At 41.1% G+C, this 16,584-nt stretch overlaps 1 protein-coding gene across 4 annotated transcripts in view; it reads left to right on the forward strand.

Annotated features, from left to right (window-relative positions):
• ydjc (YdjC chitooligosaccharide deacetylase homolog) overlaps positions 1–16,584 on the forward strand; it is a 36,805-nt gene that overhangs the window by 9,855 nt on the left and 10,366 nt on the right. For all 4 annotated transcript variants that reach the window (XR_005991882.1, XR_005991881.1, XR_005991883.1 and 1 more), the window contains exons 2-5: positions 431–606; positions 8,375–8,534; positions 10,927–11,026; positions 11,557–11,734. Coding sequence is in view for 1 of the 4 variants with exons in the window: in XM_041786993.1 (XP_041642927.1) it covers positions 443–606; positions 8,375–8,534; positions 10,927–11,026; positions 11,557–11,734 (602 nt within the window). In the remaining 3 variants the exon portion in view is untranslated. The remainder of the gene's footprint in view (positions 1–430; positions 607–8,374; positions 8,535–10,926; positions 11,027–11,556; positions 11,735–16,584) is intronic.

The raw sequence follows: 16,584 nt of genomic DNA on the forward strand, positions 1-16,584 counted from the left end.
CTTTTGAGGATATTTAGCCAAAGAATGTTCCATAAAACCACAGATCCTTTAAGCAAACTTTAACCTTTGAACTTCCTAATGTCCTCACCCAGTGAAGCAGTAATATCATGGACTTAGACCAGAGAGGATGAGAAATGACCACTACAAGGTACAACAGTCCGCTGTTAACACGCTATTCCTGCGTGAATCTCAGTTCTCCCGTGGTCACTTCCTGCTGATCAGGTCTGCGCGCTGCAGCACTGCGTTCTACACTCGCTTCCAGTGGGCGAGGTCGCTCTCCAATAGGTCGGGCCAAACCCGCGGCGCTTCGGTGCGCGGCGCGCTCGTCCTATGTGGAAATTGCGGGTGACTGAGGAGTTTACACTTAAGAGTCAGTATGATGAACTGTTCTGCTAACATGTCTCCTCGCCGTCCTTCTCGCCATCCTCAGAGAGCAGAGACGATGCCACAGAGCAGGATGAAGCTGGTGGTGACGGGAGATGACTTTGGTTACTGTCCCAGGAGGAACCAGGGCATCGTCGACTGTTTCCAGGCCGGAGGACTGTCCAACGTGTCGCTGCTGGTCAACGCCGCCGCCGCTAAGGAGGCCGCTGATCTGGCCAAGAGGTCGGTGGTGACGATGATGGTAACGGGGTGTTCACCTGAGTGGGAGGATACCACCACACAGATATCCGATTAAGCTGGCAGCACTGACGGGTTTTATCAAAGTTCAGTCAGATTTCAGAGAACAGCTGAGGGGTTAAAGTTTTCACTTCCTCTCTGACTGAGAGCTGGATTATATTAGTTCTGGATTATATTAGTTCTGGATTATACTAGTTCTGGATTATATTAGTTCTGGATTATACTAGTTCTGGATTATATTAGTTCTGGATTATGTATGTTCTGGATTATATTAGTTCTGGATTATATTAATTCTGGATTATATTAGTTCTGGATTATACTAGTTCTGGATTATATTAGTTCTGGATTATACTAGTTCTGGATTATATTAGTTCTGGATTATACTAGTTCTGGATTATATTAGTTCTGGATTATACTAGTTCTGGATTATATTAGTTCTGGATTATGTATGTTCTGGATTATATTAGTTCTGGATTATATTAATTCTGGATTATATTAGTTCTGGATTATACTAGTTCTGGATTATATTAGTTCTGGATTATACTAGTTCTGGATTATATTAGTTCTGGATTATACTAGTTCTGGATTATATTAATTCTGGATTATATTAGTTCTGGATTATACTAGTTCTGGATTATATTAGTTCTGGATTATACTAGTTCTGGATTATATTAATTCTGGATTATATTAGTTCTGGATTATACTAGTTCTGGATTATATTAGTTCTGGATTATACTAGTTCTGGATTATATTAGTTCTGGATTATACTAGTTCTGGATTATATTAGTTCTGGATTATGTATGTTCTGGATTATATTAGTTCTGGATTATATTAATTCTGGATTATATTAGTTCTGGATTATATTAATTCTGGATTATATTAGTTCTGGATTATACTAGTTCTGGATTATATTAGTTCTGGATTATACTAGTTCTGGATTATATTAGTTCTGGATTATACTAGTTCAGGATTATATTAGTTCTGGATTATGTATGTTCTGGATTATATTAGTTCTGGATTATATTAATTCTGGATTATATTAGTTCTGGATTATACTAGTTCTGGATTATATTAGTTCTGGATTATACTAGTTCTGGATTATACTAGTTCTGGATTATATTAGTTCTGGATTATACTAGTTCTGGATTATATTAGTTCTGGATTATACTAGTTCTGGATTATATTAGTTCTGGATTATGTATGTTCTGGATTATATTAGTTCTGGATTATATTAATTCTGGATTATATTAGTTCTGGATTATACTAGTTCTGGATTATATTAGTTCTGGATTATATTAGTTCTGGATTATACTAGTTCTGGATTATATTAGTTCTGGATTATACTAGTTCTGGATTATATTAGTTCTGGATTATATTAGTTCTGGATTATACTAGTTCTGGATTATATTAATTCTGGATTATATTAGTTCTGGATTATACTAGTTCTGGATTATATTAGTTCTGGATTATACTAGTTCTGGATTATATTAATTCTGGATTATATTAGTTCTGGATTATACTAGTTCTGGATTATATTAGTTCTGGATTATACTAGTTCTGGATTATATTAGTTCTGGATTATACTAGTTCTGGATTATATTAGTTCTGGATTATGTATGTTCTGGATTATATTAGTTCTGGATTATATTAATTCTGGATTATATTAGTTCTGGATTATTTTAGGTCTGGATTATATTAGTTCTGGATTATACTAGTTCTGGATTATATTAGTTCTGGATTATACTAGTTCTGGATTATATTAGTTCTGGATTATACTAGTTCTGGATTATATTAGTTCTGGATTATGTATGTTCTGGATTATATTAGTTCTGGATTATATTAATTCTGGATTATATTAGTTCTGGATTATACTAGTTCTGGATTATATTAGTTCTGGATTATATTAGTTCTGGATTATACTAGTTCTGGATTATATTAGTTCTGGATTATACTAGTTCTGGATTATATTAGTTCTGGATTATACTAGTTCTGGATTATATTAGTTCTGGATTATGTATGTTCTGGATTATATTAGTTCTGGATTATATTAATTCTGGATTATATTAGTTCTGGATTATACTAGTTCTGGATTATATTAGTTCTGGATTATATTAGTTCTGGATTATACTAGTTCTGGATTATATTAGTTCTGGATTATACTAGTTCTGGATTATATTAGTTCTGGATTATACTAGTTCTGGATTATATTAGTTCTGGATTATGTATGTTCTGGATTATATTAGTTCTGGATTATATTAATTCTGGATTATATTAGTTCTGGATTATACTAGTTCTGGATTATATTAGTTCTGGATTATACTAGTTCTGGATTATATTAGTTCTGGATTATACTAGTTCTGGATTATATTAGTTCTGGATTATACTAGTTCTGGATTATATTAGTTCTGGATTATGTAAGTTCTGGATTATATTAGTTCTGGATTATATTAATTCTGGATTATATTAGTTCTGGATTATACTAGTTCTGGATTATATTAGTTCTGGATTATACTAGTTCTGGATTATATTAGTTCTGGATTATACTAGTTCTGGATTATATTAGTTCTGGATTATACTAGTTCTGGATTATATTAGTTCTGGATTATGTATGTTCTGGATTATATTAGTTCTGGATTATATTAATTCTGGATTATATTAGTTCTGGATTATACTAGTTCTGGATTATATTAGTTCTGGATTATACTAGTTCTGGATTATATTAGTTCTGGATTATACTAGTTCTGGATTATATTAGTTCTGGATTATATTAATTCTGGATTATATTAGTTCTGGATTATACTAGTTCTGGATTATATTAGTTCTGGATTATATTAGTTCTGGATTATACTAGTTCTGGATTATATTAGTTCTGGATTATACTAGTTCTGGATTATATTAGTTCTGGATTATATTAGTTCTGGATTATATTAGTTCTGGATTATATTAATTCTGGATTATATTAGTTCTGGATTATTTTAGGTCTGGATTATATTAGTTCTGGATTATATTAGTTCTGGATTATATTAGTTCTGGATTATACTAGTTCTGGATTATATTAGTTCTGGATTATATTAGTTCTGGATTATATTAATTCTGGATTATATCAGGTCATGCTGGTTTGTTTGTCTGTCTCTTTAACTGAGAGCTGGATTATATTAGTTCTGGATTATATTAATTCTGGATTATATTAGTTCTGGATTATACTAGTTCTGGATTATATTAGTTCTGGATTATACTAGTTCTGGATTATATTAGTTCTGGATTATACTAGTTCTGGATTATATTAGTTCTGGATTATACTAGTTCTGGATTATATTAGTTCTGGATTATGTATGTTCTGGATTATATTAGTTCTGGATTATATTAATTCTGGATTATATTAGTTCTGGATTATACTAGTTCTGGATTATATTAGTTCTGGATTATACTAGTTCTGGATTATATTAGTTCTGGATTATATTAGTTCTGGATTATACTAGTTCTGGATTATATTAGTTCTGGATTATACTAGTTCTGGATTATATTAGTTCTGGATTATATTAGTTCTGGATTATGTATGTTCCGGATTATGTTAGTTCTGGATTATACTAGTTCTGGATTATTTTAGGTCTGGATTATATTAGTTCTGGATTATATTAGTTCTGGATTATACTAGTTCTGGATTATATTAGTTCTGGATTATATTAGTTCTGGATTATATTAATTCTGGATTATATTAGTTCTGGATTATATCAGGTCATGCTGGTTTGTTTGTCTGTCTCTTTAACTGAGAGCTGGATTATATTAGTTCTGGATTATACTAGTTCTGGATTATATTAGTTCTGGATTATATTAGTTCTGGATTATACTAGTTCTGGATTATATTAGTTCTGGATTATATTAGTTCTGGATTATATTGGTTCTGGATTATACTAGTTCTGGATTATATTAGTTGTGGATTATATTAGTTCTGGATTATATTAATTCTGGATTATATTAGTTCTGGATTATATCAGGTCATGCTGGTTTGTTTGTCTGTCTCTTTAACTGAGAGCTGGATTATATTAGTTCTGGATTATATTAGTTTTGGATTATATTAGTTCTGGATTATATTAGTTCTGGATTATATTAGTTCTTGATTATATCAGGTCATGCTGGTTTGTTTCTCTGTCTCTCTAACTGAGAGCTGAATTATATTAGTTCTGGATTATATTACTTCTGGATTATGCTAGTTCTGGATTATGCTAGTTCTGGATTATATTAGTTCAGGCTGGTTTGTTTTTATGTCTCTTTAACTGAGAGCTGGATTATTTTAGTTCTGGATTATGCTAGTTCTGGATTATATTAGTTCTGGATTATATTAGTTCTGGATTATACTAGTTCTGGATTATATTAGTTCTGGATTATATTAGTTCTGGATTATATTAGTTCTGGATTATATTAGTTCTGGATTATATTAGTTCTGGATTATATTAATTCTGGATTATATTAGTTCTGGATTATATCAGGTCATGCTGGTTTGTTTGTCTGTCTCTTTAACTGAGAGCTGGATTATATTAGTTCTGGATTATACTAGATCTGGATTATATTAGTTCTGGATTATACTAGTTCTGGATTATATTAGTTCTGGATTATACTAGTTCTGGATTATATTAGTTCTGGATTATATTAATTCTGGATTATGTTAGTTCTGGATTATATCAGGTCATGCTTATTTGTTTGTCTGTCTCTTTAACTGAGAGCTGGATTATATAAATTCTGGATTATATTAGTTTTGGATTATATTAGTTCTGGATTATATTAGTTCTGGATTATATTAGTTCTTGATTATATCAGGTCATGCTGGTTTGTTTCTCTGTCTCTCTAACTGAGAGCTGAATTATATTAGTTCTGGATTATATTACTTCTGGATTATGCTAGTTCTGGATTATGCTAGTTCTGGATTATATTAGTTCAGGCTGGTTTGTTTTTATGTCTCTTTAACTGAGAGCTGGATTATTTTAGTTCTGGATTATGCTAGTTCTGGATTATATTAGTTCTGGATTATATTAGTTCAGGCTGGTTTGTTTTTCTGTCTCTTTAACTGAGTGCTGGATTATATTAGTTCTGGATTATATTAGTTCAGGCTGGTTTGTCTCTCTGTCTCTCTAACTGAGAGGTGGATTATATTAGTTCTGGATAATATTAGTTCTGGATTATATTAGTTCTGGATTATATCAGGTCATGCTGGTTTGTTTCTCTGTCTCTTTAACTGAGAGCTGGATTATATTAGTTCTGGATTATATTAGTTTTGGATTATATTAGTTCTGGATTTTATTAGTTCTGGAATATATTAGTTCTGGATTATATTAGTTCTGATTATATTAGTTCAGGCTGGTTTGTTTCTCTGTCTCTCTAACTGAGAGGTGGATTATATTAGTTCTGGATTATATTAGTTCTTGATTATATTAGTTCAGACTGGTTTGTTTTTCTGTCTCTTTAACTGAGAGCTGGATTATATTAGTTCTGGATTATGCTAGTTCAGGCTGGTTTGTTTCTGTGTCTTTAACTGAGAGCTTGATTATATTAGTTCTGGATTTTATTAGTTCAGGCTGGTTTGTTTCTCTGTCTCTCTAACTGAGAGCTGGATTATATTAGTTCTGGATTATATTAGTTCTGGATTATGCTAGTTCTGGATTATGTTAGTTCTGGATTATATTAGTTCAGGCTGGTTTGTTTTTCTGTCTCTTTAACTGAGAGCCGGATTATATTAGTTCTGGATTATATTAGTTCAGGCTGGTTTGTTTCTGTGTCTTTAACTGACAGCCGGATTATATTAGTTCTGGATTATATTAGTTCTGGATTATATTAGTTCTGGATTATATCAGGTCATGCTGGTTTGTTTGTCTGTCTCTTTAACTGAGAGCTGGATTATATTAGTTCTGGATTATATTAGTCCTGGATTATATTAGTTCTGGATTATATTAGTTCTGGATTATATTAGTTCAGGCTGGTTTGTTTGTCTGTCTCTTTAACTGAGAGCTGGATTATATTAGTTCTGGATTATATTAGTTCTGGAATATATTAGTTCTGGATTATATTAGTTCTGGATTATATTAGTTCAGGCTGGTTTGTTTCTGTCTCTGTAACTGAGAGCCGGATTATATTAGTTCTGGATTATATTAGTTCTGGATTATATTAGTTCTGGATTATATTAGTTCTGGATTATATCAGGTCATGCTGGTTTGTTTGTCTGTCTCTTTAACTAAGAGCTGGATTATATTAGTTCTGGATTATATTAGTCCTGGATTATATTAGTTCTGGATTATATTAGTTCTGGATTATATTAATTCAGGCTGGTTTGTTTCTCTGTCTCTTTAACTGAGAGCTGGATTATATTAGTTCTGGATTATATTAGTTCTGGAATATATTAGTTCTGAATTATATTAGTTCTGGATTATATTAGTTCTGGATTATACTAGTTCAGGCTGGTTTGTTTCTCTGTCTCTTTAACTGAGAGCCGGATTATATTAGTTCTGGATTATATTAGTTCTGGAATATATTAGTTCTGAATTATATTAGTTCTGGATTATATTAGTTCTGGATTATATCAGGTCATGCTGGTTTGTTTGTCTGTCTCTTTAACTGAGAGCTGGATTATATTAGTTCTGGATTATATTAGTTCTGGAATATATTAGTTCAGGCTGGTTTGTTTCTCTGTCTCTCTAACTGAGAGGTGGATTATATTAGTTCTGGATTATATTAGTTCTGGATTATGCTAGTTCTGGATTATATTAGTTCTGGATTATATTAGTTCAGGCTGGTTTGTTTTTCTGTTTATTTAACTGAGAGCTGGATTATATTAGTTCTGGATTATATTAGTTCTGGATTATATTAGTTCAGGCAGGTTTGTTTCTGTCTCTTTAACTGAGAGCTGGATTATGCTAGTTCTGGATTATATTAGTTCAGGCTGGTTTGTTTCTGTCTCTTTAACTGAGAGCTGGATTATATTAGTTCTGGATTATATTAGTTCTGGATTATATTAGTTCTGGATTATATTAGTTCTGGCTGGTTTGTTTCTGTCTCTTTAACTGAGAGCTGGATTATATTAGTTCTGGATTATATTAGTTCTGGATTATATTAGTTCTGGATTATATCAGGTCATGCTGGTTTGTTTGTCTGTCTCTTTAACTGAGAGCTGGATTATATTAGTTCTGGATTATATTAGTTCTGGATTATATTAGTCCTGGATTATATTAGTTCTGGAATATATTAGTTCTGGATTATATTAGTTCTGGAATATATTAGTTCTGGATTATATTAGTTCTGGATTTTATTAGTTCTGGATTATATTAGTTCAGGCTGGTTTGTTTCTGTCTCTTTAACTGAGAGCTGGATTATATTAGTTCTGGATTATATTAGTTCTGGATTATATTAGTTCTGGAATATATTATTTCTGGATTATATTAGTTCTGGATTATATTAGTTCTGGATTATATTAGTTCAGGCTGGTTTGTTTCTGTCTCTTTAACTGAGAGCTGGATTATGCTAGTCTGGATTATATTAGTTCAGGCTGGTTTGTTTCTGTCTCTTTAACTGAGAGCTGGATTATATTAGTTCTGGATTATATTAGTTCAGGCTGGTTTGTTTCCTGTTCACTTACTAAGAATGTTTTCTGGTAACTGGTTGAGTTGAGAGATCGAACATCCTCCAGTGTTCTCTAGCCACGCCCACACAGATTTGACTGTCAGAGTGTCAGGTGACGTCCCCGTGTCTCTGTCTCTCTGTCCCTCAGACACAGCATCCCCATCGGTCTCCATGCCAACCTGTCCGAGGGCGTCCCCGTGTGCCAGGGTCTGCAGGCGGACTCCACGCTAGTGAACCAGAGGGGGTTCTTCCATGGGAAGATGGGTTTCAGAAAAGCTCTGGAGAGAGGACAGCTCAGCATGAAGCAGGTACAGGATCAGACCTGGAGGGTCAGACTTAGAGGGTCAGATTTAGAGGGTCAGACCAGGAGGGTCAGACTGAGAGGGTCAGACCTGGAGGATCAGACTTAGAGGGTCAGACCTGGAGGATCAGACTTAGAGGGTCAGACTCAGCGGGTCAGACCTGGAGGGTCAGACCAGGAGGGGCAGACGTGGAGTCTCAAACCTGGAGCGTCAGACTTAGAGGGTCAGACCTGGAGCGTCAGACTTAGAGGGTCAGACCTGGAGGGTCAGACTTGGAGAGTCAGACCTGGAGGGTCAGACTTAGAGGGTCAGACCAGGAGGGTCAGACTTGGAGAGTCAGACCTGGAGAGTCAGACTCAGAGGGTCAGACCTGGAGGCTCAGACCTGGAGGGTCAGACTTAGAGGCTCAGACCTGGAGGGTCAGACTTAGAGGGTCAGACCAGGAGGGGCAGACCTGGAGGCTCAGACCTGGAGGGTCAGACTTAGAGGGTCAGACCTGGAGGGTCAGACTTAGAGGGTCAGACCAGGAGGGGCAGACCTGGAGGCTCAGACCAGGAGGGTCAGACTTAGAGGGTCAGACCAGGAGGGGCAGACCTGGAGGGTCGGACTTAGAGGCTCAGACCTGGAGCGTCAGACTTGGAGGGTCAGACAAGGAGGGTCAGACCAGGAGGGTCAGACTTAGAGGGTCAGACCAGGAGGGTCAGACTTAGAGGGTCAGACCTGGAGAGTCAGACTAAGAGAGTCAGACTCAGAGGGTCAGACTTAGAGAGTCAGACCAGGAGGATCAGACTAGGAGGGTCAGACCAGGAGGGTCAGACCTGTGGGGTCAGACCTAGAGGGTGAGACTTACAGGGTCACACCTGAAAGGGCAGACCTGGAGGGTTTAGACCAGGAGGGTCAGATTTAGAGGGTCAGACTTGGAGGGTCAGACCAGGAGGGTCAGAATTAGAGGGTCAGACCTGGAGAGTCAGACCAGGAGGATCAGACTTAGAGGGTCAGACTCAGAGGGTCAGACCAGGAGGGTCAGACCTGGAGGGTCAGACTTACAGGGTCACACCTGGAGGGTCAGACCTGGAGGGTTTAGACCAGGAGGGTCAGATTTAGAGGGTCAGACCAGGAGGGTCAGACTTAGAGGGTCAGACCAGGAGGTCAGACATAGAGGGTCAGACCTGGAGAGTCAGACCTGGAGGGTCAGACTTGGAGGGTCAGACCTGGAGAATCAGACCTGGAGGGTCAGACTTAGAGGGTTAGACCTGGAGGGTCAGACCAGGAGATCAGACTTAGAGGGTCAGACCAGGAGATCAGACTTAGAGGGTCAGACCAGGAGGGTCAGACTTAGAGGGTCAGACTCAGAGGGTCAGACTCAGAGTGTCAGATCTTGAGGATCAGACTTAGAGGGTCAGACCAGGAGGGTCAGACTTAGAATCTCAGACTTGGAGAGTCACACCTGGAGGGTCAGACTTAGAGGGTCAGACCTGGAGCGTCAGACTTAGAGGGTCAGACCTGGAGGGTCAGACTTAGAGGGTCAGACTCAGAGGGTGAGACCTGTAGGGTCAGACTTACAGGGTCAAACCTGGAGGGTCAGACCAGGAGGTCAGACTTAGAATCTCAGACTTGGAGAGTCACACCTGGAGGGTCAGACTTAGAGGGTCAGACCTGGATAGTCAGACTTGGAGGGTACAACCGGGAGGGTCAGACTTAGAGGGTCAGACTCAGAGGGTCAGACCTAGAGGGTCAGACCTAGAGGGTCAGACCAGGAGGGTCAGACTTAGACGCTCAGACCTGGAGACGGACCAGGAGTGTTAGACTCAGAGGGTCAGACTCAGAGAATCAGACCTAGAGGGTCAGACAAGGAGGGTCAGACCTGAAGAGTCAGACCAGGAGGGTCAGACTTAGAGGGTCAGACCTTGTCTGATTTAGGTTAGTTGACCTCCAGAGAATATGGTCTTGACCCGCAGCCTGACAGTGAAACCCTCTCATGGTGTAGTTCATGGATAGATCCAGGGTTTGGCTTTTGGAGAGCTTTCACCGTAGCAGAGTTTAGATTCAGTAGACAGGAAGCTTTAGTAAAACTGAAACCAGCCTGAAGAGGGCTGTGAAGACCAGGAGACCGGGTTTCTAAGGTTAGAGGACTTTACTGAAACTCTTTTAGTTTTTAGAATCATCAAACCAGAGAAAAACAGACATTTTATTGCTTTTAGAGTCTAGAAAATGCTGACAGTCTCATATTTAATGTTTTTGTTTACAATGTCTGACAGTGAAGAGAGAGGAATGTCATGTGACAGGGGTCAAAGGTCAGACTATATCCTCCGTAGGAGCATACCCTCAGGTAGAAAACAGCCAGTGACAGAGATAACCCCCCTTCCTCTAACTTCCAGGTGTGTTGTTACCTCCTCAGGTGGAGCTGGAGCTCAGAGCTCAGGTGAGGCTCTTCACGGAGCTGACGGGTCATCTTCCTCACCACATGGATGGGCACCAACACGTCCACGTCCTCCCAGGTAAGCAGTAGACTCACCTGAGCTGGACAGTAAACCACATGGCCCCAGAGGAAGTCCACAGACCCAAACAGCTGATCAGATCCACTGAGGCAGGGGAAACCTGGTTATTTATATCCCTGTAGACATGAGAAATACTAGTATCCCCATGTCTAATCACTGAATCAGTATCCTGTTTTCTTTTGGAGTAGCAAAACCCGGATGCAGGTTTATCCCAGTTTCTGAAAGAGTATACATGCACAAGCCAAACCGAGACATTCAAAAAACCCAACAGGAACTGCAGTACTCAAGTCCATGTAGACTCAGTCACTGACTGATGTTTTAATGTGCTTTTACTTCCTGTTTGGATGAAAACTACCTTTATTTTGAAAGAGAACAAGGAACTTCTGGTGAGCAGAAACATTAGTGTCATCATGGAGGAAAGACCTGGTTGGACCCTTACAGAGATGAAGGCGTTAGTGTGACAGCTGTAGTAACCAATGATTCGTCGGTAAATACGGACATTTAATGTTGTTGTTGTTGTCATGGTCCAGGTGTGCGCGAGGTGTTTGCCCAGGTGTTGTCCGACCTCAGCATCACCTTCACTCGTGTTCCGGTTGAGGCTGGCTTACACAGCTGTACCTGGCTGCCTCCTCACCTGCACAGGTTCCACACCCAGGTGGAGAGAGACGCTCTGGATGCCATCCCTGTCTTCACACGCTACGGGATCAGGTGAGTTAGTGTGAGACACCATTGGTTATGTCTGTCTAGACCAGGGTATTCAGGTCTGACCTGTGGCTCCTTTCCTGCATGTGATATCTCTCATGCTCATTCTACAATATCCACTGTTAGAAAAGGGCAGAACTGCCAGAGGAAATCTTTAAAATCTTGATAATTTAATAATAATTTATGATGGTCTGACATGAGAAGGCCATGTGTTTCTGTACTCCTTAAGTCTAAAACGTACAAAACTTTCTGTGGACGTAGAGAACGTCCATTTCTGCTGATGGACCAGCCAATAGAAAACAGGTAATGGATGGACCAATCACGTTAGCTCTGCCCGTTATTGCTATGCTGTTCTCCAGGAGACTTTTGCTTTGATCTCACTGAGACAGTCCCTAAATTCTATCACACAAATTCATGGTAAAAGTCCCAGGGTAAAAAGTCGTCATCAAACTTGAACAGGAGTTATTAAATCTGTGGCTCTAGGGCGTAGGTTCAGAGGTGTAGGTGACAATGGCCTGGATTCCGCACTGTAGGTCACTGTGGTGTAGGTTCACAGGTGTAGGTCACTGTGGTGTAGGTTCACAGGTGTAGGTCACTATGGTGTAGGTTCACAGGTTTAGGTCACTATGGTGTAGGTTCACAGGTGTAGGTCACTGTGGTGTAGGTTCACAGGTGTAGGTCACTGTGGTGTAGGTTCACAGGTGTAGGTCACTGTGGTGTAGGTTCACAGGTGTAGGTCACTGTGGTGTAGGTTCACAGGTGTAGGTCACTGTGGTGTAGGTTCACAGGTGTAGGTCACTGTGGTGTAGGTTCACAGGTTTAGGTCACTGTGGTGTAGGTTCACAGGTGTAGGTCACTGTGGTGTAGGTTCACAGGTGTAGGTCACTGTGGTGTAGGTTCACAGGTTTAGGTCACTATGGTGTAGGTTCACAGGTGTAGGTCACTGTGGTGTAGGTTCACAGGTGTAGGTCACTGTGGTGTAGGTTCACAGGTGTAGGTCACTGTGGTGTAGGTTCACAGGTGTAGGTCACTGTGGTGTAGGTTCACAGGTGTAGGTCACTGTGGTGTAGGTTCACAGGTGTAGGTCACTATGGTGTAGGTTCACAGGTTTAGGTCACTATGGTGTAGGTTCACAGGTGTAGGTCACTGTGGTGTAGGTTCACAGGTGTAGGTCACTATAGTGTAGGTTCACAGGTTTAGGTCACTATGGTGTAGGTTCACAGGTGTAGGTCACTGTGGTGTAGGTTCACAGGTGTAAGTCACTGTGGTGTAGGTTCACAGATGTAGGTCACTGTGGTGTAGGTTCACAGGTGAAGGTCACTGTGGTGTAGGTTCACAGGTGTAGGTCACTGTGGTGTAGGTTCAGAGGTGTAGGTCACTATGGTGTAGGTTCACAGGTTTAGGTCACTATGGTGTAGGTTCACAGGTGTAGGTCACTGTGGTGTAGGTTCACAGGTGTAGGTCACTGTGGTGTAGGTTCACAGGTTTAGGTCACTATGGTGTAGGTTCACAGGTGTAGGTCACTGTGGTGTAGGTTCACAGGTGTAGGTCACTATGGTGTAGGTTCACAGGCGTAGGTCACTGTGGTGTAGGTTCACAGGCGTAGGTCACTGTGGTGTAGGTTCACAGATGTAGGTCACTGTGGTGTAGGTTCACAGATGTAGGTCACTGTGGTGTAGGTTCACAGGTGTAGGTCACTGTGGTGTAGGTTCACAGGTGTAGGTCACTATGGTGTAGGTTCACAGGTGTAGGTCACTGTGGTGTAGGTTCACAGGTGTAGGTCACTGTGGTGTAGGTTCACAGGTGTAGGTCAGTATGGTGTAGGTACAGAGGTGTAGGTCACTATGGTGTAGGTTCAGAGGTGTAGGTCACTATGGTGTAGGTTCACAGGTGTAGGTCACTATAGTGTAGGTTCACAGGTGTAGGTCACTATGGTGTAGGTTCACAGGTGTAGGTCACTATGGTGTAGGTTCACAGGTGTAGGTCACTGTGGTGTAGGTTCACAGGTGTAGGTCACTATGGTGTAGGTTCACAGGTGTAGGTCACTGTGGTGTAGGTTCACAGGTGTAGGTCACTATGGTGTAGGTTCACAGGTTTAGGTCACTGTGGTGTAGGTTCACAGGTTTAGGTCACTATGGTGTAGGTTCACAGGTGTAGGTCACTGTGGTGTAGGTTCACAGGTGTAGGTCACTGTGGTGTAGGTTCACAGATGTAGGTCACTGTGGTGTAGGTTCACAGGTGTAGGTCACTGTGGTGTAGGTTCACAGGTGTAGGTCACTGTGGTGTAGGTTCACAGGTGTAGGTCACTATGGTGTAGGTTCACAGGTGTAGGTCAGTATGGTGTAGGTTCAGAGGTGTAGGTCACTGTGGTGTAGGTTCACAGGTGTAGGTCACTATAGTGTAGGTTCACAGGTGTAGGTCACTATGGTGTAGGTTCACAGGTGTAGGTGACTGTGGTGTAGGTTCAGAGGTGTAGGTCACTATGGTGTAGGTTCACAGGTGTAGGTCACTATAGTGTAGGTTCACAGGTGTAGGTCACTATGGTGTAGGTTCACAGGTGTAGGTGACTGTGGTGTAGGTTCACAGGTGTAGGTCACTGTGGTGTAGGTTCAGGGGTGTAGGTCACTGTGTTGTAGGTTCACAGGTGTAGGTTACTATGGTGTAGGTTCAGAGGTGTAGGTCACTATGGTAGTGTTCACAGGTGTAGGTCACTGTGGTGTAGGTTCAGAGGTGTAGGTCACTATGGTGTAGGTTCAGAGGTGTAGGTCACTATGGCCTAGATCCAGCACTGTAGGTCACTGTGGTGTAGGTTCAGAGGTGTAGGTGACAATGGCCTGGATTCCGCACTGTAGGTCACTGTGGTGTAGGTTCACAGGTGTAGGTCACTGTGGTGTAGGTTCACAGGTGTAGGTCACTATGGTGTAGGTTCACAGGTGTAGGTCACTATGGTGTAGGTTCACAGGTGTAGGTCACTGTGGTGTAGGTTCACAGGTGTAGGTCACTGTGGTGTAGGTTCACAGGTGTAGGTCACTGTGGTGTAGGTTCACAGGTGTAGGTCACTGTGGTGTAGGTTCACAGGTGTAGGTCACTGTGGTGTAGGTTCACAGGTGTAGGTCACTATGGTGTAGGTTCACAGGTTTAGGTCACTATGGTGTAGGTTCACAGGTGTAGGTCACTGTGGTGTAGGTTCACAGGTTTAGGTCACTATGGTGTAGGTTCACAGGTGTAGGTCACTGTGGTGTATGTTCACAGGTGTAGGTCACTGTGGTGTAGGTTCACAGGTGTAAGTCACTGTGGTGTAGGTTCACAGATGTAGGTCACTGTGGTGTAGGTTCACAGGTGTAGGTCACTGTGGTGTAGGTTCACAGGTGTAGGTCACTGTGGTGTAGGTTCACAGGTGTAGGTCACTATGGCGTAGGTTCACAGGTTTAGGTCACTATGGTGTAGGTTCACAGGTGTAGGTCACTGTGGTGTAGGTTCACAGGTTTAGGTCACTATGGTGTAGGTTCACAGGTGTAGGTCACTGTGGTGTAGGTTCACAGGTGTAGGTCACTGTGGTGTAGGTTCACAGGCGTAGGTCACTGTGGTGTAGGTTCACAGGCGTAGGTCACTGTGGTGTAGGTTCACAGATGTAGGTCACTGTGGTGTAGGTTCACAGATGTAGGTCACTGTGGTGTAGGTTCACAGGTGTAGGTCACTATGGTGTAGGTTCACAGGTGTAGGTCACTGTGGTGTAGGTTCACAGGTGTAGGTCACTATGGTGTAGGTTCACAGGTGTAGGTCACTGTGGTGTAGGTTCACAGGTTTAGGTCACTATGGTGTAGGTTCACAGGTGTAGGTCACTGTGGTGTAGGTTCACAGGTGTAGGTTACTATGGTGTAGGTCACTATGGAGTAGGTTCAGAGGTGTAGGTCACTGTGGTGTAGGTCACTATGGTGTAGGTTCACAGGTGTAGGTCACTGTGGTGTAGGTTCACAGGTGTAGGTCACTATGGTGTAGGTTACAGGTGTAGGTCATTGTGGTGTAGGTCACTGTGGTGTAGGTTACAGGTGTAGGTCATTGTGGTGTAGGTCACTGTGGTGTAGGTTACAGGTGTAGGTCATTGTGGTGTAGGTCACTGTGGTGTAGGTTACAGGTGTAGGTCACTGTGGTGTAGGTCACTGTGGTGTAGGTTACAGGTGTAGGTCACTGTGGTGTAGGTTTCAGGTGTAGGTCACTGTGGTGTAGGTTTCAGGTGTAGGTCATTGTGGTGTAGGTCACTGGTGTAGGTTTCAGGTGTAGGTCACTGTGGTGTAGGTTTCAGGTGTAGGTCATTGTGGTGTAGGTCACTGGTGTAGGTTACAGGTGTAGGTCACTGTGGTGTAGGTTCACAGGTGTAGGTCACTGTGGTGTAGGTTCACAGGTGTAGGTCACTATGGTGTAGGTTCACAGGTTTAGGTCACTATGGTGTAGGTTCACAGGTGTAGGTCACTGTGGTGTAGGTTCACAGGTGTAGGTCACTGTGGTGTAGGTTCACAGGTGTAGGTCACTGTGGTGTAGGTTCACAGGTGTAGGTCACTGTGGTGTAGGTTCACAGGTGTAGGTCACTGTGGTGTAGGTTCACAGGTGTAGGTCACTGTGGTGTAGGTTCACAGGTTTAGGTCACTATGGTGTAGGTTCACAGGTGTAGGTCACTGTGGTGTAGGTTCACAGGTGTAGGTCACTGTGGTGTAGGTTCACAGGTTTAGGTCACTATGGTGTAGGTTCACAGGTGTAGGTCACTGTGGTGTAGGTTCACAGGCGTAGGTCACTGTGGTGTAGGTTCACAGGTGTAGGTCACTGTGGTGTAGGTTCACAGATGTAGGTCACTGTGGTGT

Source organism: Cheilinus undulatus, linkage group 5 (assembly GCF_018320785.1).
Source record: "Cheilinus undulatus linkage group 5, ASM1832078v1, whole genome shotgun sequence".
NCBI lineage: Eukaryota > Metazoa > Chordata > Actinopteri > Labriformes > Labridae > Cheilinus > Cheilinus undulatus.